Source organism: Phocoena sinus, chromosome 11 (assembly GCF_008692025.1).
Source record: "Phocoena sinus isolate mPhoSin1 chromosome 11, mPhoSin1.pri, whole genome shotgun sequence".
Classification (NCBI taxonomy): domain Eukaryota; kingdom Metazoa; phylum Chordata; class Mammalia; order Artiodactyla; family Phocoenidae; genus Phocoena; species Phocoena sinus.
The window spans coordinates 92,157,747-92,183,840 of record NC_045773.1 but is presented as its reverse complement, the minus strand read 5'-3'; the positions used below and the strand labels follow the sequence as shown (position 1 = coordinate 92,183,840).

The following is a 26,094-nucleotide window of genomic DNA, read 5'->3' as shown; positions in this document are numbered from 1 at the left end:
GAAAAAGATATTCCATGCAAATGGAAATCAAAAGAAAGCTGGAGTAGCAATACTCATATCAGATAAAACAGACTTTAAAATAAAGAATGTTACAAGAGACAAGGAAGGACACTACATAATGATCAAGGGATCAATCCAAGAAGAAGATAAAACAATTATAAATATATATGCACCCAACATAGGAGCACCTCAATACATAAGGCAACTGCTAACAGCTATAAAACAGGAAAGTGACAGTAAAACAATAACAGTGGGGGACTTTAACACCTCACTTACACCAATGGACAGATCATACAAAGAGAAAACTAATAAGGAAACACAAGCTTTAAATGACATAACAGAACAGATAGATTTAATTGATATTTATAGGACATTGCATCCAAAAACAGATTACACTTTCTTCTCAAGTGCACATGGAACATTCTCCAGGATAGATCACATCTGGGGTCACAAATCAAGGCTTAGTAAATTTAAGAAAATTGAAATCATACCAAGCATCTTTTCTGACCACAACACTATGAGATTAGAAATCAATGACGTGGAAAAAAACGTAAAAAACACAAAAACATGAAGGCTAAACAATACATTATTAAATAACCAAGAGATCACTGAAGAAATCAAAGAGGAAATCAAAAAATACCTAGAGACAAATGGCAATGAAAACACGATGATCCAAAACCTATGGGAGGCAGCAAAAGCCGTTCTAAGAGGGAAGTTTATTGCTATACAAGCCTACCTTAAGAAACAAGAAAAATCTCAAATAAACAATCTAACCTTACACCTAAAGGGGCTAGAGAAAGAAGAACAAACAAAACCCACAGTTAGCAGAAGGCAAGAAATCATCAAGATCAGAGCAGAAATAAATGAAATAGAAACAGAACAATAGCAAAGATCAATAAAACTAAAAGCTGGTTCTTTGAGAAGATAAAATCAATAAACTCCTCAAATCAATAAAATGAGAAATGAAAAAGGAGAAGTTATAACAGACACCACAGAAACACGAAGCATCCTAAGAGACTACTACAAGCAACTCTATGCCAATAAAATGGACAGCCTGGAAGAAATGGACAAATTCTTAGAAAGGTATAACCTTCCAAGAATGAACCAGGAAGAAACAGAAAATATGAACAGACCAATCACAAGTAATGAAATTGAAAGTGTGATTAAAAATCTTCCAACAGGGCTTCCCTGGTGGTGCAGTGGGTGAGAGTCCGCCTGCCGATGCAGGGGACGCGGGTTCGTGCCCTGGTCCAGGAAGATCCCACATGCTGCGGAGCACCTGGACCCGTGAGCCATGGCTGCTGAGCCTGCGCGTCCGGAGCCTGTGCTCCGCAACGGGAGAGGCCACAACAGTGAGAGGCCTGCGTACCACAAAAAAAAAAAATCTTCCAACAAACAACAGTCCAGGACCAGAGGGCTTCACAGGTGAATTCTATCAAACATTTAGAGAAGAGCTAACACCCATCTTTCTCAAATGCTTCCAAAAAATTGCAGAGGAAGGAACACTCCCAAACTCATTCTATGAGGCCACCATCACCCTGATACTAAAACCAGACAAAGATACTACAAAAAAAGAAAATTACAGACCAATATCACTGATGAATATAGATGCAAAAATTCTCAACAAAATACTAGCAAACAGAATCCAACAACACATTAAAAGGATCATACACCACGATCAAGTGGGATTCATCCCAGGGATGCAAGAATTCTTCAATATACGCAAATCAATCAATGTGATACACCAATATTAACAAATTCAAGAAGAAAAACAATATGATCATCTCAATAGATGCAGAAAAAGCTTTTGAGCAAATTCAACACCCATTTATGATAAAAACTCTCCAGAAAGTGGGCACAGAGGGAACCTACCTCAACATAATAAAGGCCATATATGACAAACCCACAGCAAACATCATTCTCAATGGTGAGAAAGTGAAAGCATTTCCTCTAAGATTAGGAACAAGATAAGGATGTCCACTCTCACTACTATTATGCAACATAGTTTTGGAAGTCCTAGCCATGGCAATCAGAGAAGAAAAAGAAATAAAAGGAATACAAATTGGAAAAGAAGTAAAACTGACACTGTTTGCAGATGACATGATACTATACATAGAGAATCCTAAAGATGCCACCAGAAAACTACTAGAGGTAATCAATGAATTTGGTGAAGTTGCAGGATACAAAATTAATGCACAGAAATCTCTTGCATTCCTATACACTAATGATGAAACACCTGAAAGAGAAATTAAGGAAACACTCCCATTTACCACTGCAACAAAAAGAATAAAATACCTATATGCAAAGAATAAAAAGAATAAAAGACCTGTATGCAGAAAACTATAAGACAATGATGAGGGAAATTAAAGATGATACCAAAAGGTGGAGAGATAGACCATGTTCTTGGATTGGAAGAATCAATATTTGGAACATGACTATACTACCCAAAGCAATCTACAGATTCAATGCAATCCCTATCAAACTACCAATGGCATTTTAAAAAATTTATTTATTTATTTATTTTGGCTGCACTGGGTCTTCGTTGCGGTACACAGGCTTCCTCTGGTTGCGGTGCGCGGGCTTCTCACTGCGGTGGCTTCTCTTGTTGCAGAGCATGGGCTCTAGGCGTGCGGGCTTTAGTAGTTGTGGCTCGTGGGCTCTAGAGCACAGGCTCAGTAGTCGTGGTGCACAGGTTTAGTTGCTCTGCGGCACGTGGCATCTTCCTGGACCAGGGCTCGAACCCATGTCCCCTGCACTGGCAGGTGGATTCTTAACCACTGTGCCACCAGGGAAACCCCTATGGCATTTTTAACGGAACTAGAACAAAACAATCTTAAAATTTGTATAGAGACATAAAAGACCCTGAATAGCCAAAGCAGTCTTGAGGGAAAAAAACGGAGCTGGAGGAATCAGACGCTCTGACTTCAGACTATACTACAACCTTACAGTAATCAAGGCAATATAGTATGGGCACAAAAACAGAAATATAGATTAATGGAACAAGACAGAAAGCCCAGAGAGAAACCCACACACCTACGGTCAACTAATCTATGACAAAGGAGGCAAGGATATACAATGGAGAAAAGACAGTCTCCTCAATAAGTGATGCTGGGAAAACTGGACAGCTACATGTAAAAGAATGAAATTAGAACACTGCCTAACACCATACATAAAAATAAACTCAAAATGGATTAGAGACCTAAATATAATACCGGACACTATAAAACTCTTAGAGGAAAACATAGGAAGAACACTCTGACATAAATCACAGCAAGATCTTTTTTGACCCACTTCCTAGAGTAATGGAAATAAAAACAAAAATAAACAGATGGGATCTAATGAAACTTCAAAGCTTTTGCACAGCAAAGGAAACCATAAATAAGACAAAAAGACAACCCTCAGAATGGGAGAAAATATTTGCAAATGAATCAACAAAGGATTAATCTCCAAAATATATAAACAATTCATGCAGCTCAATATTAAAAAAAACAAACAACCCAATCCAAAAATGGGCAGAAGACCTAAATACACATTTCTCCAAAGAAGACATACAGATGGCCAAGAAGCACATGAAACGTTGCTCAACATCACTCATAATTAGAGAAATGCAAATCAAAACTACAATGAGGTTATCACCTCACACCAGTTAGAATGGGCTTCATCAGAAAATCTACAAACAACAAATGCTGGAGAGGGTGTGGAGAAAAGGGAACCCTCTTGCACTGTTGGTGGGAATGTAAATTGATACAGCCACTATGGAGAAAAGTATGGAGGTTCCTTAAAAAACTAAAAGTAGAATTACCATATGATCCAGCAATCCCACTACTGGGCATATACCCTGAGAAAACCATAATTCAAAAAGAGACATGCACCCCAATGTTCATTGCAGGAATATTTACAATTGCCAGGTCATGGAAGCAACCTAAATGTCCATCGACAGACGAATGGATAAAGAAGATGTGGTACATATATACAATGGAATATTACTCAGCCATAAAAAGGAACAAAACTGGGTCATTTGTAGAGACGTGGGTGGACCCAGAGACTGTCATACAGAGTGAAGTACGTTGGACAGAGAAAAACAAGTATCGCATATTAACGCATATATGTGGAACGTATAAAAATGGTACAGATGAACCGGTTTGCAGGGTAGAAATTGAGACACAGATGTAGAGAGCAAACGTATGGACACCAAGGGGGGAAAGCCATGGGGGAGTGGGGGTGGTGGTGTGATGAACTGGGCAATTGGGATTGACATGTATACACTGATGTGTATAAAATGGATGACTAATAAGAACCTGCTGTATAAAAAAATAAAATCAAAAAATAACAAGAGGAAAAAATTTTCAATGAATATTAGTTCTTTAAAACACTAGATATGATACAATAATCAGCTTAGGGTCTGTTCAAATTTGAGAGCTTTACTTGGCCTGTGGGTGGGTTGGATGTGCTATTAAACATTGTGCATAATTAGGGATGTGAGTGTAAACAAGATATTTCAGCATAAATTGAATTATTCTATCAGGTAATATGTAACACTATCTAACCTTTTGCAAACTGCTGGTCTCCTCTTTTTCTGTGAATACTGTCATACAGAAAAAAAAAAAGCCTCAGTAATGAGATGCAAGCAAAGTTGACATTTTGCATAATCTGTGTTCCTGCCTGTCTTTTAATATTAAGTTGCTTTTTTTCTTCTCCTAACATAAGATGCTAGCAGACTAAAAGAAAAGAAGGAGAGGGACAATAATATTTTATGAGGGTTTCAAATCTTATTTTAAACCAGTGAGGAAAAATAATGTACATGAGTTGTGGTTCACAAATTGATTAAGAATAAGGATGTAGCCATGATAATACATCACATTATCATTGAACATGGCCCTCAACAAACTGGCCATGAACTTAATCATTTACTATAACTAGTCAGTCAAATAGAAACTCAGCCAAAACAAGTCTGTCTGATTATAGTCATAGTAGGAATAAGCCTTTATACCTTTTACCTTGCGGGTTACTTATTTTCTCTAACACATCCAAATAAATCATACACGTGAACAATTCAACTGTAAATCATATATGGAAAATCTTTAACCAGTAACTCTAAAAGTCAATACTAGCTTATATATGAAACATAATAAGCAATAATTCAAAGTCTTCTTGGTTACTGAAATTCTCTGAGAAAAATTTCACTACTCAATTGCTAATGAGTAATTGAAAAGTGGCAAACTGGAAGGGCTTTCGGCTGTTGGAAAGTTTGTGGTTTTCCCTATTTTTCACAAGTGTTTCCCCATAACCAGTAAGGGTCAACGTGACCAAGAATTATTCTTCAGTGCCCACCTGCAACAGTTCCCTAAAATTAAAAAGCAATGCTGGGCACTTTTAGTATCTCAGAATATAGTTCATCAAAGCTTGTAATTTTACAGATTGAGAAACTAAGGCTGAAAAAGATAAAGATATGTATCCAAAGTTACAAGATGGTGGCAGAGCATGACCCAGCACTGAAAACCTCGCAGGACGTTCATGTGACTCTGGGTCAACTGCAGGGCCACCTCTCTGCCTTTATCACCACAGCCTCTACGTGTGGCCCAGGCTCAGCACAACAGAAACCAGAATCTTTTTAAATTATGATTCTCTGGGACTTCCCTGGTGGTCCCGTGGCTAAGACTCCGCGCTCCCAATGCGGGGGGCCAGGGTTCAATCCCTGGTCAGGGAACTAGATCCCACACGCCACAACTAAGAGTCCACATACTGCTGTGTGTGCACAGCACTCCTGTGTGCACAGGAGTCCACAAGATCCTGTGTGCCACAACTAAGACCTGACCCCGCACAGCCAAATAATAAATAAATAAATGTTTAAAAAAAAAAAACCCAAAACACTATGATTCTCAACAACCTCAAAGTTAGCGCTGTGTCTCCTAACATACTACTTATAATGTCATTAGCAGAAACTCACTTGGTACATGTGTTACAGCTAAAAAAGAATATCAAAACCACCTGTGATTAAATAAAATTTATGAAAACAGTATTAAGCAAACTTTTCTGATGTAAATTGTCTGATTTAAAGAAAAAGGAATGCATTCTTTCATCATCAACAAGAAAGAACATCTGACATCAATTAACTCTCATCTACTTTAAAGTGAAGAATTAAACACAAAATTACCTTTGAAGGTTTCAAGTTCCTTCCTGTAGGAAAAAAAAGATACAAATTTATTAATCTATTCCCAATGGAAACTGCTCTTAGATTATAAAATTTTAAGTACTTCAAATGCCCAGAGTGGTATTTCTAGATGCTCACGTGTCAATTATACTTCAGTGAAATTACCAGTACAATTAGCCTAAAGCTACTATTTTCAGTTTTTCTGCTGTTACCCTATTAATGGCTCAAAAAAGTTCTACCAAAATTTAAACTATTAAAACACTGAAATACTTATAAGAAGACATACAGCATTTTAATGCCAGCTAGGAACCATCTAGTATATGTAAGAATCAGTTTATAAAAGCACTTAACAATTTTCCCTCCACTGATAAATACTAAACAACAGATTTTTTAAATCTTTAATTAAAAATCATCCAGAATAGGAGCAGTGTTTTCCCCTGTTAAATGAAAGGGGGGAGCATATATCAAAGGACTGAAGTCCATAGGTCATCCTGACACAAAAGGGCCAAGCCCCCAGGAAATCCTCTGGTTTGTAATTTTGTCAGTGTCAATTAGCGATGCTGAAACACAAAGTTTCCTGGGGAAGTGTAAAGCCAGGGAAGATAGATGAACAATCATATAACAAAACATTTTTTAAATAAATCTATTCATTCATTCATTCATTCATTCATTCATTTATGGCTGTGTTGGGTCTTCGTTGCTGTGCATGAGCTTTCTCTACCTGGGGCGAGCGGGAGTTACTCTTCATTGTGGTGTGCAGGCTTCTCACTGCAGTGGCTTCTCTTGTTACACAGCATGGGCTCTAGGCACGCGGGCTTCAGTAATTGTGGCACGCAGGCTCAGCAGTTATGGCTTGCAGGCTCTAGAGCGCAGGCTCAGTAGTTGTGGCGCACGGGCTTAGTTGCTCCGTGGCATGTGGGAATCTTCCCGGACTAGGGCTCGAACCCGTGTCCCCTGCATTGGCAGGTGGATTCTAAACCACTGTGCCACCAGGGAAGTCCCCATAATACAAAACATTTTTGACAAAGAAGTCAAAAGCAAGTTTTTTTCAGGTTTTCCTTTATAATTTTGTAATTATATTTTTCTCATTATCAGTACTAATAATTTTGAGGAGGCAAATTCATTTAGTAAAGGTTTGTTATCCCACTCAAAATATGAGATATTTCTTTTATTTGCATGTACGTTTTACTAAAAATCTAGAGCTATTTTAGATTCTCAAATCAGTATTCCACATTGCTAATTACAATACCCGTCACGCTCCAAAACAGTTGACTACAATGAACAGCTGGCTGGTGGAACTGGCAAGGTGCCACTGAAAAGCCAATATTCTTGTAACAGCCAAGTGAAGGTTCTTAAATCAGATGGTCATCTCACCCCTCTTTTTTTCCTAAAAATACCAACTCATGATAATAGTGCCCCAGCACCACAGTTCATTAAGAAAAAAGAATGTTATTTTCAATCCTATCATTTTAAAAAAAAAGAGTGCAATTGTTTCCCTTGAGCCAATAGCCCAGCTGCATTCTTAAAAGACTAGGTACAAAGTAAACATGCCTAAAACCTACTTTACACTCCAAAAACGGGATGAAAGCCGAAATAGCCCTGGCGGAAAGGCAACATGTATTGTAAGAGAATATCCTGAAGAGATACCTTCAATCTACTTTTTTTTTTCCTCTACTTCTTATTGATGCCCTTGTGTGAGCAATCCCCTAAGGCTACCAAGGGGTGGACAAGATGACGGAACACTCAGTTCAGTATTTAGGAAGTAATTCTTTTCTCTCTGATTACAGTCTTTAGATAGTGTCTGCCTTCCTTCTTTTAGAACATGCAGCAGTAAACAAAATTTCAAAAAAGCACCTCCTGTTTTAAAAAGGTGAAACTTGGAGTAATCATTTCAGACATTGTTTTTCCCTTACTCTCGCCCTGAATACTAAAAACCATAAAGTGAAGAATCCAGTGTCTACTTTATTAACGAGTCATTGCCCAATTGAGGGAAGCTTTCACGTGGAAGGGAAGCTTACCATGCCCACCTTCCAACCTTCTGGCTGCTTCATCAAAGCAACGGAAAGCTGCTATGAGAAAAGAGGAAAGGCGAGCCGGGTGCTCTCCCTAGACACCTCTGCTTACAGACTGTCATGACCCACGGCAGTTCAAGAAACTTCCTCTCAGGAAGTAATCCACTCCTGTACCCAATTCCTAAGAAAGAACACTGGCTGAGGTAGTGCAGGTACAGATAACGGTGGTTTAAGCTAAAAGTCAGTACTACGGAACTTTTAAAGAACTGATAAAGGAAATCAGTAGCACTGAAAGCCTTGAAGTGTTGTAATTTTTAGGGCAAACTCCACAATGTCAGAGGTAACAGCATCTGGAAATACAGAAGATATAACAGAAGGGAGGGAAAGGCACGTCAAGCAGAAGTAACGGTGAAAGTGAAGCCGTGGAGGCTGAACGGTGTGGGTTATCTTTAGGAAAGAACAATTCAGAAGAGTAGGCTGAATGAAGAGAAAGTAGTGGGAGATGAGGCTAAAGAGGTAGAGGATTCTGAGTGCCAGGCTAAAAGGATTTGGTTTTATTTTTAGCTGGAGAAAAACTTGAGCAAATCTGTGCTTTGCGAAGAACATTCTAGCCGTGATAGACAGATGCACTAACGAGGGGGAGCATGAAGCAGGGAGCACTCAGGAAACCATTAGAAGAGTTTGAAGAAGAGCCAACTAGTGCCTGCAAAGGGCAACATAAGTGGCAATGGCCATGAAGAGAGGGAGTCCAATTTGAAAAACGCCATGGAGAAGACTCAACAGACCATGGCAACTGATGACATGGGCACAAGGTACATAACCGTGAGAGTTCTAGTCTGGATCACTGGAAGGAAAGGGAATTCGTTAGCAGAACACTTAGGAAGAGGAGCAGATTTTGGAGGGCAGCGCATGAGTTCAGTTTGGAACTTAATGAAATAATCTGGAAGGTAGGAAACCTAAGGCTGGTGATGCTGAAAGACATGACTCCCATCGCCTGAAACCCACTCAGGGATTCAGCTCCCCCACTGCCCGTTCAGTCCTGAACCTACTCCAGCTTGGCTTCCAGACCCCACCACTGCACAGTGAGGGTCACCAGCAATCACCAAGCTGCCGAAGGCCATGCTCCCTCTCAGTTTTCATCAGAATCCCTCAGCAGAATTTGATTCCTTGAGAAAGTTTTCTCTAGTTTTTCTCCTTCTCCCTCAGTTCCTTCTGCTACTTCTCTACCCCTTCCAGACCACTAGATGCTGGAGCTCTGCCAGCCTGGTCCTGGGCCCTCTGTGTAACTTATATTCTCTCACAAGGCAATTCATTCAGCTATGCAGCCTCAAATACCATCCACATACTGACTTCCTGATTTATACTTCCTGTCTTGATCTCTTCTTTGAGCTCCAGACGCAAACGCAACTGCCTATTTGAGAGCTCTGCTCAAAGTGGAGCAGGCTTCCCAACAATACCTGTAAAAGAGCCTGTTCGGGCTTCTCTGGTGGCACAGTGGTTAAGAATCCATTTGCCAATGCAGGGGACACAGGTTTGAACCCTGGTCTGGAAAGATCCCACATGCCGCAGAGCAACTAAGTCCATGCGCCACAACTACTGAGCCTGTGCTCTAGAGTCTGCGAGCCACAACTACTGAGCCCGCGTGCCACAACTACTGAAGCCCGCGCGCCTAGAGCCCCTGCTCCGCAACAAGAGAAGCCACCGCAATGAGAAGCCCACACACCGCAACGAAGAGTAGACCCCACTCGCCACAACTAGGGAAAGCCCGTGCGCAGCAACGAAGACCCAATGGCAGCCAAAAATAAATAAAGTAAATAAATAAAAAAAAAAAAAGAGCCTGTTCTTCCTTCAGTCTCTCTCATCTCAACTCATGCCATTACCAAGTTCCTCAAGCTTTGGTTTATGCATCTCCCTCCTTCGCCACATCTAATCCATCAATATATCCTATTAATCCTATCTCAAAACATATCCTGAATCCATCCATTTCTCCCCATCGTCACTACTGTCATGATGATAAATATCGTGTCTTGGATAAATATTCATTTTCTCATACTGAATGTAATCTTTGATCATTCATTCAACAAAAAATGTACTGAGCCTTAGACACTAGGAATAATGTTAGGAATAGCAGTAGGAATAATGCTCAGGTTGGGTTATACACGTTCCATAACCTCAAGCAACTTTAGTGAGAAGAGACAGAAGTAAAGCAACAGTTAGAAACTGATGTCATAGATTAGTGCTCTGATAATGCCAGCCATGCTGAGGATTTTCTAGGAATACAGAGGAGGGAGCAACTCACACACTGTGGGTTGCTGGGAAAGGCTTCCTGGAGGAGCCAGGATTGAACTGAGTTTTGAGGGAAAGTATAACTGATGATGACAGGTAACACTGATTGAAAACATGGCAGATGCTTCACTCTTGACCATTATTACATCATACTCGCAGCTAACCAAATGTCTAAGTTCTGGCTACTCTCCAAACTCTTATCCAAGTTCACCTTTTCCATGAAGATATCCTTCACACTCAAATGGCCATCTCCCCTTACCTCAACTCCTATAGCACTCAGGTCCATCAGTTTTATAACACCTGGTGCACTGCCTTGTAATGCAGTGATCTCCATGCAGGTATCATCTCTACAATTACACTGCAGAGATCCTGAAGTGCAGAGATCATGTCTCATCCACCCTGATCACACATGTGCACAGAGTCAGACACAACAGACACTCAGCAGCAAGTCATGATTATCAAGTACTGTGGCTGCAGAATGACTAAGAACAGCTGCTTCTTCAAAGAAGCCTTTGCTAGGACTAGGGAGGATTTTATTCTTTATAAAAAAGTTTGACCACATAGTCTCTCATCTGATAACAACGTGTTTGCCTCTTGCAATTTCAAAAATCTGAGTCTCTTCTTTTTCAAAGTTTAATAATATTTTCAGAAGATCAAATAAGTAGAAAGAATTGAAATGCCTTCCTTCAGATTTTACCATATTTTAAATTTTACTCAATTCAGCAAAGACCGTCACAAAATTTAGCATAACCAACCCTGAAACTAAAACATTCACCAAATAACACCAGACTCAAAAATCTAGTATTTCCAAAGGGCGAAACTGCTATTTAATCATTTTCTCTACAGGGGCTGAGTTATGAGGGCAGGAAAAAAAAAAGCATCACATTAATAAATAAATCTATGGAGTGTTGCAAGAAGTATATTAAATCTGTATATGTATAGAAATCAACTAAATCAGACCCACAGATGCAAACTTAATAGATTGGAACCACTGGATAAATGTTTCCATAAACACAATCATCTCACAGATGGAAGCACACTTTCTCTAAACACTAAACTGCTTCCCCAGGACAAATCCATGATAAAAACCTTACACAATGATTCTCTATGGCAAAATACCACATTCAAAATGTGAAGTGCAAAATCAACTCTCACATTTTTCTTCATATTTGAAAATGTTTAGGGGAAATTTTTTTAAAAGTATGATCAGCAATACTTTCTGTATTGAACACAGTAGAAGAGTGTCCCTTTGTTATGGCTGATGGATAGGAAAGTTCATAGGAAATATCTTACAAGACCTCTTTCACAAAAGACCGGCTACTATTCACTATTACCCAATCTTTTGCTTCTTAGCATTCTACAGTCATGAAAATGTGTACCCTTATGCACTTGGTGAGTTTGTGGTTAAGAGGGTATAAAGTGGATGAAGGTGGCGCTGGGGGAGAGCTGGCCTACCTGCTTGAGGTAATTTTCACAAAACTGTATCTTAGAAGTCCCTGCTGTCATTTGCTCCTTACACAGGTACTGTGGAGGGGCATGTGTTATAGAACAAGATCTTTTTAATACATAGAATGGGAGGTGGCAACAACCAAGAACAGAACCCAAGAGAATAACAGAACTAAAGCATCTACAATGGCAACTAGACACTAACCTACAGTAGAGAAGAAAATTTAGGATATGAGTGTTATAGAAGTAAAAAAAAGGACAGTTTCAAGAGGTCAGGTAAATAAGGACTGATTTGTCAATGGGCTTAGTTACCTAAAGACTAAGAAGAAAAATACAGGTTAAATATTTAAAGTGCATCATGGATTTGGTCTCCATGAACGTCTCAATATGACACAACCTGTATACGATCTTTCTCTAGAACAATATTTTAACTTCAGTGTGCCATGCATCTTGTCCATTCACAAGCAACCTGTCAGAATGATCTACCTCGTTGGCTATTAGCTATTTTTGTATTTCTACAAATATTCCTCAGCTTTGTTCTGGGATACAGTTAATTTATTTGGAAACAGTTTGATCTTTTTGATGCTTGTTTTATGCTTAGTTAAGCAGGTCTGGAACAGGGTTCAGTCAAGGGCTAACTGTACCCCTGCTGGAGGATACGCTCCTGAGTGCTCTGCCTGGTACCCCAGGAACTCTAAGCTTTTTCAGTCTGGCCGCTGGGCTCAGGCACAGTGTGAGGACGTGAGCGCCGGGCACTGCTAACTGACCCTTTTTGATGATACCTCCTCCTGCCTCAGGTGGTTTCCTCACATGAATTACCGGTCCTCTGCTGAATATTCAGGGGAGCTTTCTGCAGATTTTCGGTATCCTCTCTCCCTGGTACTGTGTCCTGTGAACTCTGGCTGCCTTGGGTCCCCAGGCGCTCAGCTGTTCTTCAGTTCAGAGAGTCTGCCAGGCTCTACCTGGGCCCCTCCCTGCACTGAGCCTGGAAACGCTCAAGGCAGGATGCTGGGGAAACCACAGGGCTCGTTCCACCTGTTTCCTATCGATCAAGGAGATCACTTCTCTTCTTTGCCCAATGTCTTCCAAAGTGTTATTTCCTTTATTTTGTCTGTTTTTTGGCTGCATCAGGTGGGAGAGTAAGTCTGGTCCCTGTTATTCCAGCTTGGGAGGATCCTTTCTGTAAAAGCACTGCCCGAAGGAAAGCTCTCCTGATCTACTTTCCATTCAGCACCCAAATGGATCTCCATGCAGAACCTTGGGAGCTAGTTATTGCCTTTCTGCCTATCTCTGTTGGACCTCCTTCTCTGTTGTTCACCTTGGAGAATGCCACTGGTTTCTTCTGTTTTATTCTCAGCAAAGCCGGGCCTGTGGCAAGTCTCCCAGGCACACCATCCTCAACACTCTGAAATGGAAAAACAGCTCAGACCCGTGGCCCACAGCCTGTCTAGTGGACAGCCAGTTCTTGAAGCTCAGGAGTTTGGTGGGTTATTCTCTAGAACATAAGCTGGTCAAATACTACTAAAGATAACATCTCAAATAAATCAGTTATGCTTTGCTTTAAAGATTTTCTAAACTGTCTACAGTCCACATTAACATAAAAATAAAACACAAACACAAAGAAGAGCATAGTTCCTTAGCATTAGCTGTAATTCATAAAGCAAAAGGAATAATGACTCTCTCAAAATATGCCTGGGCACTGAATCTTATCAACAGAAGCAGTGCCCCCCACTCACAGGAGAGAGTTTCTAAGAGATGACAATTAAGTTTCAAAGTCTAAATGAATCAGTGAAAAATGCTTCTAGAGTTTAGTATGCCCCAAAGCAGATTTCAAGTCCAATGGAAGACTGTGTTAAAATTATGAGTCATTTATAATTAAGCTGAAATACTAAAATCACACTGTTCTTCAAGATGTAGCTATTTTCAGAGAAATTCTGATGGTATGCTGCATATTGAACGGGAAAACAAAGGATCCAAAAGTCCGGAAGTAAGAAATATTTTAATTAAATCACTCACATATAACTTTAACTAAATTATTATGGAAGAATCTCAATAATCAGTCTAAGGAATATTATGGTGGTACTGAAAAGATTACAAATTTAGAAGGCTGAATTTCTTTTTAGCTCTACTTCTTCATTCTTCTAAACGTATCTGTTGCTCCTCTTCTTGGAACGGTGTCATCCTCCATCCCCGTGTGGCTGCCTCCTTATTCAGGTCTCAGCTCTCACGTGTCCTCCAGGAAGGGCCTTCCCTGCTCACCCCAGTGAAGCAACCCTCCCCACCTCTATAACGTTATTCTGTTTTATTTTCTTCAATATAATTGTCTGAAATTATCCTTTTTAAAAATCATGTACAGGGACTTCCCTGGCGGTCCAGCAGCTAGGACTCCACGCTCCCAATGCAGGGGGGGCCCAGGTTCGATCCCTGGTCAGGGAACTAGATCCCACGTACCACAACTAAGACCCAGCACAGCCAAACAACCAAACTAAATAAGTTAAAAATAAATAAAATCATGTACACACTTATCATCTGTTTCTCCCCACACCCATGACTACAAATGCTAGCTGACTCCCGAATCTCAAGTCTATTTCTCTAACTGCTAGCTAGACAATGTAAATGGTCTTAGGTTCTTTATTTTGGCTTATATATCCAATATTAACGCTTCTTACTTGATGAAAAATGTATTTCCTATTGGTTATGAAAACCTATGCAAGGCATCTAGGAGTTACACTTGTATGGCTAACTCATCTTCTGAACCATATGACAACCTAACTACTGGTACCAGTACTTGTCTCTGCCTACAGCCATATTTCATGCACTATACCATGTTTTACTATTGATCAAGGCAGCGTCTATTCTTGTCCATAAAAGCTATCAGTAGGGCTTCCCTGGTGGCGCAGTGGTTTAGAGTCCGCCTGCCGATGCAGGGGACATGGGTTCATGCCCCGGTCTGGGAAGATCCCACATGCCACGGAGCGGCTGGGCCCGTGAGCCATGACCGCTGAGCCTGCACGTCCAGAGCCTGTGCTCCGCAACGGGAGAGGCCACAACAGTGAGAGGCCCGCATACCACAAAAAAAAAAAAAAAAAGCTATCAGTAATAGCAATATCACTTTATATGCAGAAGAGTTATTAGAAAAGCTATTTATGGGTATCTTCCCCCTACAATTATACAGTTGCTTATATATCACTTTCATTAGATAACCAGCTAAAGTAGGATGTCCTTTTTCAATGCAGAAATACTTAGGTTAAACCGTCTATTCAAATGTTTTTCAAGGGTAGATACACCCCTAGGAGTGTTCTAAAGCTCTATGTTTCCCTCTGCCCACACTGAGAATCTGCCATAGTAAGCCACATTACTGTTGGGATGGGTCACATCCCTCTTTTCACAGGAGGCAGGAATTTATTCTGTGCCGGGAACTTCTATCAAATATATGACAAAATATCGTATATCCGTTCTCAACTACAGATGCACTGATACCAACATCTGGGACGGAGTCCACTTATTCCAATGCAACAGTCAAAAAAAAAGACGACCCTGGCCTTGATGCTGGCCCCTAAGCAGTAACATAATTTCACGTAACTCAATCTCCTCCCCAGCTCCAACAACCGCTGCCTGCCCACTCCCCAGTCTCTGATGGGAGCAGAATGAGAAAGTGCAGCGGAGCCTATCGTACACACGATTAGCACTGGAGGTGTGTGAGAAATTATCCTTCATTCTCCCACTCTCTCCATCCCCATCTAGTTGTCTGACCCAGATTTTCTGGAAAGCTACAGAGTGGGTACACTGTAATACACACACACACAACCTTTGTATTACACATTATCTTCTTCAGAGCAAGAAAAGAAAAATCATTAGTTTAGTTTGTAGGGCCCCTTGTTAAAGAGGAAAGAGGCTTATTTTTAAGAAACTCTTCCCTTGTGGACCACATAATAAAATGTTTAATTTGGGGTCTTTGAAAGTTTTTCAAATGGTGTAATATAGAATATCAAGTCACAGAATTTTAATATGTATTAGAGATGAATTGGTTCTATAAGCAAGTAAGTTGTGAAATGCTGAGTCAAATTTCTCTACTACAGGAATTCTCACAACCCTTAATAAACTGACATGTACTACAAAGTTCCATGAGGCAAATACAGGGTAAAGTGTTTCTGGAACTTATTTGATCATGGAATGCCAGTGGCTATCTCCTCAGTCCACTGTTCCTGTAAAACACTTCAGGGAATGTTGTAGCTAATAAAAAATTTCTAAATTCAAATTTTATGTTTATCAAAATAGTACATGTACATTCCTTAAGTCAAATAGTACCCACAAGGATTTATGATGAAGCAGATTAGTTCCTCAGCTGAGTTCTCCCCACCTTTCTGTCCTGCTTTTCGCAAGAAGCTACATTCAACTCTTCTAGAGATTTCTTCCGGTATTTACCTCCATTATTTCTAAATAATATGCCATTTTTTTTCATTTTTTTCCATTTATTGACACTAGCCTTCATAATATTCCCAGTTTTGATAACCTCTAGATTGAATAAAAGTAAGAAGCTTAAACTGTAAATAAGACATCTCTGAATAGTAAATATTCTACATAATTTATTATTGGAAAGATATTTTTTGATCTACATTTGACTGAATAAAACTACTTCATTCTCAGTGTTGTCAACTCAAATTATTTACACTACAACTGATTGTTAATCAGCCACATGTGTGTGGTGTGTGTGTGTTGTGTGTGTGTTGTGTGTGTGTTGTGTGTGTGCTGTGTGTGTATTAACTAAACAAATTGATTCCAAAAGGTTTCTTTGAAGAAGTTAGTTCATCCTTTTATATGCTGAATAAAATAAGAATTTCAGGAAGACCATGCATATACAGTCAACTCATATTTGACAAGGGAGCCAAGAATACTCAATGGAGCAAAAACAGTCTCTTCGAGAAATGGTGCTGGGAAAATTGAATATTCATGTGTAAAGACCCCTCTCTTACACCACTAACAAAAATGAGCTCAAAATGGATTAAAGACTTAAATATAAGACCCAAAACGATAAAATTTCTAGAAGAAAACAGGGGAAAAAAAGCTCCTTATTATGGGTCTTGGCAATGATTTTTTGGATACGATACACCTAAAGCACAAGCAACAAAATAACAAATAAACAAATGGGACGACATCAAACTAAAAAGCTTCCGCACAGAGAAAGAAGTGACCAACAAAATGAAAAGACAACCTATGGAATGGGAAAAAATATCTGCCCATCATAAATCTGATAAGGGATGAAGGTTAACTGGATGAAAGTGGTCAAAAGGCACAAACTTCCAGTTAGAAGATAAATAAGTACTAGGGATGTAATGTACAACATGACGATGACAGTTAACACTGCTGTGTGGTATAAATGAAAGTTGTTAAGAGAGTAGATCCTGGGCTTCCCTGGTGGTGCAGTGGTTGGGAGTCCGCCTGCCGATGCGGGGGACACGGGTTCGTGCCCCGGTCCGGGAAGATCCCACGTGTCGCAGAGCGGCTGGGCCCGTGAGCCATGGCCGCTGAGCCTGCGCGTCCGGAGCCTGTGCTCAGCAACGGGAGAGGACACAGCAGTGAGAGGCCCGCGTACCGTAAAAAAAAAAAAAAGAGAGAGAGAGTAGATCCTAAGAGTTCTCATCATAAGGAAATCCCCCCCACCCTTTTTTTGTATCTAAATGAGATGATGGATGTTGACTAAACTTTTTGTGGTACTCAGTTTACAATGTATGTAAGTCAAGTCATGATGTCGTACACCTTAAACTTATACAGTGCTGCATATAACTTACATCTCAACAAAACTGGGAAAAAGAGTTTTGGAAAGATTACAGTTTATATTGATAAACACAATTAAGCAATGTTGCATAGTATTTCCACTATTTGTATTTAGAAAGGCAAGTTAACTAGAACTGAGAATCACCAACGATTCTGTAAGCTAAATGGACCAGCTTTTATTTGGCCCTTTTAACAAAACTCTCCCTTATCTTCCATAACCTTGCAGGAAAGTATATCATTATCTCTATTTTACAGATAAGAAAGCCAAAGATAGGTCATTTGCAAAAGGTCATATAGGTAGGAAGTGCCAGAGAAGGAAATCAAGCTTAGGTTTTCCAGGACTTTTCACAATAACCAAAACAAATCATATTACTGTTAACAATTGTGAATTAAATCAGTACTTATCATTTCAGGATAAAAATATGATTTCAAGCTAAGTCACAAGTCTAATGTCTCATTAGACAATCAGATGCAAAATACTTTGGCATTTATTAATAAATATTTATTTTATGAAGATGCTATGAGTAACCATTAACAAATATCTACATATATAATTTTTTTCAAAGTCTTGGAAGGTCCATCAAAGTACTAGTTAATTTAAATTTCCCACCTTTGGTATTTCTCACTGAAACTGTTAGGTTTAAAACCTATTATGACATCTTACATTAATCTCATGCAGTCCTCCAGAAATAAATTTTATAATTTTTTAAAATTTGGCCTATCAGAACATGAAAAATTTACCATTATTTTACCTATAGATTTCAAGCTACTGATTATAAGCTGGTAAGCCTCAACTGGCACACTATTTTTTCCTACATTATTTCAGAGTAACAGGTGCTATCAACAAATCTGTTTATCATACCTAAATTTACTAAAATTATTTAATTTTTTAAGAAGTCTTTCAAGTGCTTGCCAAGAAAAGCTTAACAACAGGATAAAGTATAAAGGAAAGTGAACAGCTTGCCCAAGAGCAAAGAATTAGTAGAAGCCAGGACTTGGGTCTTCCGACTAATGACAGTGCTCCTTCTACTACACAATTCCTCTAAATACCTCTAAAATGATATTTCAATTATGTGAAACATGCTAAGACTTGTCCAGTACACTTTGGCTTTTACTCAAATTAAAGGTGAGGCTGTTTTCCAAACACGAAGTTGATTTTCATTTTGTAACATATAAATTGTAATGTACTAATTATATATCTAATAAATCTAAGTCACTGGGTGAGAGTGAAGAAAAGAATAACAAATAAAACTTCATAGTTCCAAATCTTATTACCCATTTCCAGTTCAGGTTAGTCTAATGAAAATTATCACCGTAATAACTACTGCTGACAGAGCACACACTGCATCTGATAACGACCATCTCACTGAACCCTCAGAACAACTCTAGGAAGCCGGTACGATATTATCTTCACTACAGGCTACACATGTTGAGGCTAGGAGACTCAATAACTTGCTGAAGGTCTCACAGACAACATGTGACAAAGCTGCGCCCCTTGCCATAGCCTGAGCTTAGGTTCCTTTTCCTCCTGCTCCAAATAAAAGAGAAGAAAAGGGGAAAAAGCAGCGCAGGATCTGCCACTTGGAGAAAATGAGGTCGGGGGTTCTACTTGATTGGGAAGCTCTGCCCATTGCACTTCTCCCCTCCACCACCTATCCCAGCCTTAGCTTTCCAGAACTCATCTCCAATAAAATAGCAACAGATAGTGGTACCAAAAAAAAAAAAAAAAAAATGTTTTGGAAAGCTTATTAAATAGATTTACCTGACACCTTTGTCTTTTATCAGTCCAAACTTATAAAGAGTAGCATGTAAAGTACTGTGGAAAACTTTGAGACTGAAAATGAATATCATGGTCAATTTTTCAAACTCACCTTTTATTTTTCTTGTAATTTTCCAGGTGTTGGGACTGCATATGTTTGTATCTTTCTAATTCACACTGTCCACATAAATCCTCCAGATTCAGCAGGTGGTTTTCTACCTCCTCAAAACTAGCCTCTAAATGAGCTGAAAGTATAGAAGGTCAAAAGAAGAAACAAACGTCAAAAATCAGAATCCTTGATCATGGAGAAAAGAAAAAGTGTCCAAAATTTAAGTCTGAACCGTTGAGATTGTTCTGCATTTATCTAATATTTTTATTAAACTTTCTTGAAGCAAAATAAAATGCACTAACATTAAAACATACTTCAAATTATCTTTTTTGAGTATATTTTTCTATCTCGAACATTTTTAAGACAGAACTTTCCAGAATACTTTAAATACTTTATCAACACATCGTAAATCAACTATACTTCAATTTAAAAAATACTTTATTAACCAGGATGAGGAAACAGAGTACCCTGATTAATCTAATGTATGATATCCTAATGATCTCATATACCACACACGAAGAGTCAATTTTCATATGCAAATATAGCAAAGTATAATTAACACGTTATGCCGGACACAATTTAATATCTGAGATTCCTAGTTACTTTAGCATTTGTTTTGCCTTGCACATGATATATAGAAACCTCCAAGGTACTGCACAGATGTACAAACACTCAGGAAGCAGTTCTCACTGTCCACTGGTCTTTCAACAGCTCAACTCTGCCTCTAGGCCACAGAGCTTTGCAGCTCCATTGGAACATGGAGATAATCTATGTCAAATCCTTCATTTGAAAGATTCAAGCCAAAGCCTGCAGAAATTATTTCAGAGCTCTGCCCAAGGTCACCTAGCTAGTGAAGAGCAGTCAGGAATCAAAACTGAGTCCCTCTTACATAAAATGATTTCCAGTTGATAGATGCGTAAGTAAACCAAGACTTCATAGTTATAGGGGTGAGGACTGGTTGTTTTCTCAGACAACAGAAAAGCTTCAGAGGTCAAAGATTTTAGAACTCAAACAGCATCAGGGCCATTTACCGAATACTCACCACATGGGCCAGACACTGGGGTACAAAGATGAAAAAGATAGCCCTTGCGCTCAAAGAGCTTAAAGCAGAGGGCAGGCATATTTCAGTGACAACACTGCCTGACAGAGCTTGGCTTGAGGTGCTGTGACAACTCAAAGGAGAGGCATCTAACAGAGATGAGGGAGAGTGAGACTCAGCAAGAAATGTGACTCCTGTGTCTGGGAGTCACAGCCGTCCGGAGGAAGGGGCCTCGAGGAGGGAGCAAGCTGGCTGTGCAGCTTTCCAGCCTTGGTTTCATTCGGATAGCTAAGATACAAGGATGGTGTGTCTAATCCCTTCCCTTATCCACTAGATTGTCACGTGACTTTCTAAATTAGCTTCTGTATCACCTACACTAGGCTCAAATTCCCTAAATTTCAACTTGCAGTTTTAGGTTTATTAAGATACATATTTTGTCTGTTTTTAATTAATCTGTTTGATCTGGAGATCTATTAAATCCAGAAGCGTTCACATTTTCTAATATCCTAAATTTTAACTCTACTAAATATCTATGCTTCTAAAAACTCCCGCCTCTATTTGGTAGAGTCTAGGGCTTAAAGACATGGATTTGGGGGGAAAATAAAATTTTACTGAAAAGTTAAAATGTGATGACAAGTAGTTTAGCATTCCTCTTCAAAGACATTTTAGGTAATGATTTTTATCATACTGATCTATCACTGTAGATCATGGCAAGTCTGGAAAAGACTGATAATGCAGTTCATAATGGTTTGGAATCTATCTTCAGGGGTAACATACAACAGCTAATATATGTGACTATGGAAAGCCTAATCAGAAACAGTGTGCAAAATCTAAGTTTTAATCAATGAAAAATTATATCTAAGATTTTAATAATGTCATAAATGGTACATAAGGAGTTTATGTGGCGGGAAACAGGCAAAATGATGCTATTATGTTAGTTGCTATTTAGATTATTTTTTGTTATTATATTAAATGGAAAAATGACTAGCAGCCTCAGCCTGGGAGCTAGTGTTACCGGCCCTGAAGAAGCAATGTTCAGCTCATTCTAATAGCTAATAGGATTATTTAAAGGCTATTTCACTTTGATAAGTGATAAGAACTAGAATAATTACATTTAATATGGAATCCATTCAGCTTTAAGCTACTTGCTTCCTTTAGCATCACGCATGTTATCCTTAGCATAGAGGGGGCTGGATAACAGTGAGGCTTTGATATGTAGGCCAACAGCGTCATGTTCCCGTGCTGAATGGCAAACCGAGATTTAAAATGCTCGGGAGAGTCAGTGGTCACTTTATGGCTGCTGCCAAACTTGTATTTATGTTCTCCCCTTTAAAAGTTGTGGCCAGGGACCCTCACTCCCTGGCCACAGCCTACTTTTCCAACCTCACTACCACTCTCCTTCAGGACTGCTCACCACTCCGAGAAGGGTCCTGTGTGTTCCTGCCTCCTTGCCTCTGCCTCTCCTGAGAGGTCTCCGCTTGCCTCCCTGCCCTGCATCTCCCTGGCAGGTTCAAGTCAGAGCCCGCCCTCCTTCCAGCCTGCAGGGCTCTCTCCCTCTTCTGTGCTTCCACTGACCTATGAGCCCTGCGCAGGACTTATACTCTGACTTTCTACCACAAGTTGTGTACTCTTACCTCTCTCAGGCATCTGTGAACGTCTTAAGCGTAAAGACTATATCTTTGCATCTTTGTATCCCCTAATACCTAGTCTGCTGAATTCAATTAAAAAGGATTTCTGGAGACAGAATGATTCTATTCCTCTAAAACATAAAATAATAACCAAGAAAGCAAATCTATGATTCATGTTCATCTAATTTAAATATTAGAAGGTTACCCTAAATTTTGTAAACAAGTTAAGTTAAACATGGGCAGAGAACTTTTAAAACATTAAACAAGATGGTACTTTGTTATTAGTGTATCAAATCAGGCCCCATTACCAGTGAGTTAAAGCAGAAGAAGCAATGGAACTTTTCCATTTTAACTCTTAACAGGCTTGAAGTCAGTAATAAAATACAGAAGATTTGTATTGATGAACATAAATCTTCTTCCCTTTTTATATTAAAAACTTTTAAAAAACCTCTTTAAATAATAATTATAAGCATATATACGGTATGTATTCTGAATATTTTATATTGAATTTTAACGGGCAGAAATTTAATCTCCCCATCACACCCTGCTCATCTCCTGTTAGGAAACGAGTTGCAGACATGAGTCAATCTGGTAACCAGACTTAGAATGGCACGTACATAAAACACCAGCAGGCCTCTGTGGACACAATGTACCTTTTTATAAGAAATTCCCAGCCTCACCCATTTTGCTCCCTATAACAACAGCATATTGTCTCATTTAGTGATCAGTGGAAAAGATGGTGGAATTTTATTGGGAAAAGCCATTTGGGACGAGCCTGACAGCTGTGCAGGAAAGAACGTCACAAATCTTCGGAAGGAGACCATCCCAGAGGAAGAGCCATTCTGTTTGGAATTTTCCTTTGTGCCATTGTTTCGAATACATATTATCTGTAGTGTAACCACTGACAGAAGAATGGAACAGCACGTTAAAGTCGTAATTTCACACTTAAATGAGTATATTCTAGCAAAAAATAATTAGCCTCAAGGAACAAAGAAATCTTTGACTGTTAAACCCACAGGTCACAGAGGCTGGGTACTAAAGGACCACAAGAGTCTTCAACAAATACTTTCATTACTCTTTGTGTAATAAGGTAATGATGGTATGATAATAAGGAACTTTAAGAAATGCTTTAAAAGCCATCATGGAACAAATGAGATCTGTGTAGTATATACTAAAAGGTGTCCAAAGAGAGTTAATGAGTCTCTTGAAGGGTCTAATCTCAGAACGTAACCTGGAAAATAAGATAACATATTTCATGAAACCCTAAAAACGGACAGTCTCTCTGCTAGATGCACTCTCATACTCTGTACAGAGAAAGCAAAACAGGTCAGATCAAAAGAAAGATGCAAGCTCAGTATAAGGCTGTCATTCTCTTACAGCACTTTGTTATCTAAGAATTAACAGAATCATCTGTTCTAGACAAAGGTAACAGTCTTTTTAAGTAGGTCATACAAAATAAACTACGCAACAGAGATAACTCAGAAAAGCCCTTGACATTTTAGACTTCAATATAGGAATAGGATTAGACTACCCTCTAGTGGAAGTTCAAGAGAATTCAATAAATACTTTTCAAACATATGACCAGTTTTATGATAAAATGCACAGAATAAGAAAGGGTACAGGATGTGGAGGACAACATTCCCTTTTATCCTTACACACTGTCTTTCCATGTACAGAACACTACATTGTTGTTCTCACCACATTTCATTGCTATGGTTTTTACATTCTATTTTGCAGGACAAGCTAAATTACGTAACATCCATCCAACCCTTCTGTCAAAGACAATGGATTTGTAAATTTGCAAAGGCTAGAGAGACTCCCAGTAGAACGTCAGCACCCTGGTGGAAGCTGCCCGGTCTTGTTCACTGCTGTATCCCCGGAGCCTACAAACGGCACATGGCACTCAGCAGATGCCTAATACACCAGCCACTGTGCTGAGTGCTTTACACCCATCACTTCCTTCAACCCTCCAACTACCCTACGAGGCAGGTACTCTCACCCTCAATCCTGCGAGCAAACTAAAGCTTAGAGAAGTTACGAAACCTGCACGCGGTCTCACAGTTAGGAAGCTGTGGAATTGAGACCCAAATCCAGATCAGAGAGTCAGTCCAACAGCCCTTATTTTCCAATTCCCAGCATACCTTTATCATTTCTTTTTTAAATGACAAGCCTTACCAGTAATTATCTATTACACAGGCTTTTGTAAGCTGGATGGATCACACCCCATTAAAAAAAACATGAGTGGATTATCTGTTCGTTCTTAATTCCTGAGGGAGCATGTAATCAGAAGTCATATTTATTAAGCCATAGGACAACACAGCTAAAAGCATCATCAAAGGTTCAAATTGTTCACATCATATTAATCCCTTATTCTTTAATAAGGGCAGACCCTCTAGAGAGCAGCAAGACAAGACTCAAAAGAATTAAGTAGCCTGGGAAATGGAGCGACTGACTGGATATGGTATTAGATTTGACAGTGAAAGGGTATAAAAAGTTCAAAAGAAGCTAAAAGAATCCTAACATATAGGTCAGTTACCATTTTCTTCTAAATTATTTTTATTTTTTATTATTGCTTGACTAAACCTTGTAATATTGTATCAAGGTATTTAGGTGATGATAAGGAGTCTTTGGAAGCTACCCAAAAATAAAGGAATCCACAGTTTATGAGCAAGCATTTAAAACCAAATGATTCGAATACCTAAGAATGATCCATAAACTCATTAAGATGAATTCGCAAAATACATTAGTGATATAGATATATATTTATACAACCTACCAGATTTGGCTTCAAAATATTTTCCTGAGACAAAGGCAACGAAAGCAAAAATAAACAAATGGGCCTATATCAAATTCAAAAGCATTTGTACAGCAAAGGAAACCCTCAACAAACGAAAAGCCAACCTCCTAAATGGGAGAAGATATTGCAAATGATATATCTGATAAAGGGTTAATATCGAAAATATATAAAGACCTCACACAACTCAGTATCAAAACCAAAAACAATCTGATTAAAAAATAGGCAGATGACCTGAATAAACATTTTTCCAAGGAAGCCATACCGATGGCCAACATACATGAAGAGATGCTCAGCACCGCTAATCATCAGGAAAATGAGAATCAAAACCACAATATCACCTCACACCTGTCGGAATAGCTATTACCAAAAAGACAGTTAACGAGTGTTGGTGACGATGTGGAAAAAAGGGAGCCCTCGTGCACTGTTGGTGGGAATGTAAGTTGGTGCAGCCACTATGGAAAACAGTATGGATTCCTCAAAAAATTAAAAAGAGAACTACCATAGGATCCAGCAATTCTACTCCTTGGTGTTTATCTGAAGACAATGAAAACACCAGTTAGGAAAGATACATGCACCCCCATGTTCACTGCAGCTTTAGTAAAAATAGCCCAGATATGGAGGCAACCTAAGTGTCCATCAACTGATGAATGGGAAAAGATGATATATAGATAAACGCAATGGAGTATTACTCAGCCATAAAAAATAACGAAATCTCGCTATTTGCAACAACATGGATAGACCTGGGGGGTATTATGTTACGTGAAATAAGTCAGACAGAAAAATACCATATGATTTCACCTACATATGGAATCTAAAAAACAAAATGAATAAACAAAACAGAAGAAGACTCACAGATACAGAGGACAAACTGGTGGTTGTCAGAGGGGAGGGCAGTGGGGTAGCTGGATGAAATAGGTGAAGGGGATTAAGAGGTACAAATGTCCAGTTATAAAATAAGTTAGTCATGGGGATGTAATGCACAGCAAAAGGAATACATCAATAATACTGTAATAACTGTATTGCGGCAGATGGTTACTACACTCACAATGGTGATCAATTCATAATGTATATAAATGTTGAATCACTATGTTG

The 26,094-nt window shown here is 39.1% G+C and overlaps 1 protein-coding gene across 3 annotated transcripts in view; it reads right to left on the bottom strand.

Annotated features, from left to right (window-relative positions):
- The window catches only part of DTNBP1 (dystrobrevin binding protein 1), a 123,347-nt gene that overhangs the window by 62,078 nt on the left and 35,175 nt on the right, over window positions 1-26,094 (bottom strand). For all 3 annotated transcript variants that reach the window (XM_032648085.1, XM_032648087.1, XM_032648086.1), the window contains 2 exons: window positions 19,542-19,674; window positions 6,155-6,177 (listed from right to left, as the gene is read on the bottom strand). In XM_032648085.1, coding sequence (XP_032503976.1) covers window positions 6,155-6,177; window positions 19,542-19,674 — 156 coding nt within the window. The remainder of the gene's footprint in view (window positions 1-6,154; window positions 6,178-19,541; window positions 19,675-26,094) is intronic.